Genomic DNA, 1766 nt, shown 5'->3' with positions numbered 1-1766 from the left:
AAATGTGAGGTTATCCACTTTGGTGGCTAAAACAGGAAAGTAGACTATTATCTGAATGGTGGCCGATTAGGAAAATGGGAGATGCAACGAGACCTGGGTGTCATGATACACCAGTCATTGAAAGTAGGCATGCAGGTGCAGCAGGCAGTGAAGAAAGCGAATGGCATGTTAGCATTCATAGCAAAAGGATTTGAGTATAAGAGCAGGGAGGTTCTACTGCAGTTGTACAGGGTCTTGGTGGACCATACCTGGAGTATTCTAATCTGAGGAAAGACATTCTTGCCATAGAGGGAGTACAGAGAGGGTTTACCAGACTGATTCCTGGGATGGCAGGACTTTCATATGAAGAAAGACTGGATAGACTCGGCTTGTACACGCTAGAATTTAGAAAATTGAGGGGGGCTCTTATAGAAACTTACAAAATTCTTAGGGGGTTGTACAGGCTAGATGCAGGAAGATTATTTCCAATGTTGGGGAAGTCCAGAACAAGGGGACACAGTTTAAGGATAAGAGGGAAGTCTTTTAGGACCGAGATGAGAAAATCATTTTTTACACAGAGTCTGTGGAATTCTCTGCCACAGAAGGTAGTTAAGGCCAGTTCATTTGCTATATTTAAGAGGGAGTTAGATGTGGCCCTTGTGGCTAAAGGGATCAGGGGGTATGAAGAGAAGGCAGGTATGGGATATTGATTTGGATGATCAGCCATGAGCATATTGAATGGCGGTGCAGGCTCGAAGGGCCGAATGGCCTACTCCTGCACCTATTTTCTATGTTTCCATGACCGCACATAAATAAATTACCCCCATTTCCTTCCCAACCGCAGCCTCACAGACCATAGAGTACCCCTACATCCTAAAACCCATTTCCATCACTGATCGATTGATGAAACTATACCTGATTACACCTTGTCTTATTCTACTAAGACTCATAAGCATTCTATTCTGACTTTAAAACTTACTGGATCCAGGATCTGTCTAATGTCACCATGTGTGTTTTGCACAGGCCCAGGACAGGATCCAGATTGTCCATCAAACACTGCATCACCTCCGCAGGATCTACAGCATGAAGCTGAGCTCAGTAACATGGGTCCAGGCCACAGTAGAACACTTCACATTTCTCTTGGATCGGCAGCTGAGAGAGCTGGAAGTCTGTGTCAGGAAAGCAAGCCCAGGGTCCAGGGCAAGGAAGAATGCCACAGTTCTTAAATATTTTAAGGATCTCACAAAGTTTCTGAAACAGAAGGTGAGCTGCCACATATGAAACTTTGTAATTACCAACAGATTTTGCAGCCAATTTCTATCTGTTCATTGTCTAATAAATTTACTTGACTTTTTCGCATTCCAGGGATTCAGTGACTGTGCCTGGGAAATAACCTACACTGAGACCAGGGCACATTTACAACAGCTCCTTCTCATCATGGCAACAATCAGCAAGGAATACTGAAGATTTTTAAAGTGATTCTAAAGAGACTAAAATTAAAGACAACTTATTGAAAATATCATCTTCTACTGTTGTCAGAATGTGCAACTTCAGCATTTTCTGACTACTATATATTTTTTCTGAAACTGACGTGAATTTCATCTAGCCAGAGATGGAGAACAAAGAACTTTTGGCTCATTTTCTCTATTTAAGTGTTGTTTTAATTTGTTGATATTTATTTTTGTATCATTATCCTGTGATGAAATGTGAATCTCTTTCAAAAACTGGCAGCTGCTGCAATGCAGAGTTCCATGACTGAATAAGGTGCTCTGGTCAGTTGATCATTG

General features: G+C 41.8%; 1 protein-coding gene across 1 annotated transcript; it reads left to right on the top strand.

The window, feature by feature from the left end:
- Nucleotides 1-993: 993 nt before the first annotated feature.
- Nucleotides 994-1443, top strand: LOC116981751 (interferon tau-3-like; the record flags this gene model as incomplete). Its single annotated transcript, XM_033034801.1, has 2 exons — nt 994-1242; nt 1345-1443. Coding segments are annotated over 2 exons (348 nt in total), but the record flags the coding sequence as incomplete, so codon positions are not given.
- Between the last annotated feature and the right edge of the window lie 323 nt (nt 1444-1766).

Source organism: Amblyraja radiata, chromosome 16 (assembly GCF_010909765.2).
Source record: "Amblyraja radiata isolate CabotCenter1 chromosome 16, sAmbRad1.1.pri, whole genome shotgun sequence".
NCBI lineage: Eukaryota > Metazoa > Chordata > Chondrichthyes > Rajiformes > Rajidae > Amblyraja > Amblyraja radiata.
The sequence above is the reverse complement of the archived record's forward strand: the minus strand, read 5'-3'. Positions and strand labels throughout refer to the sequence as shown.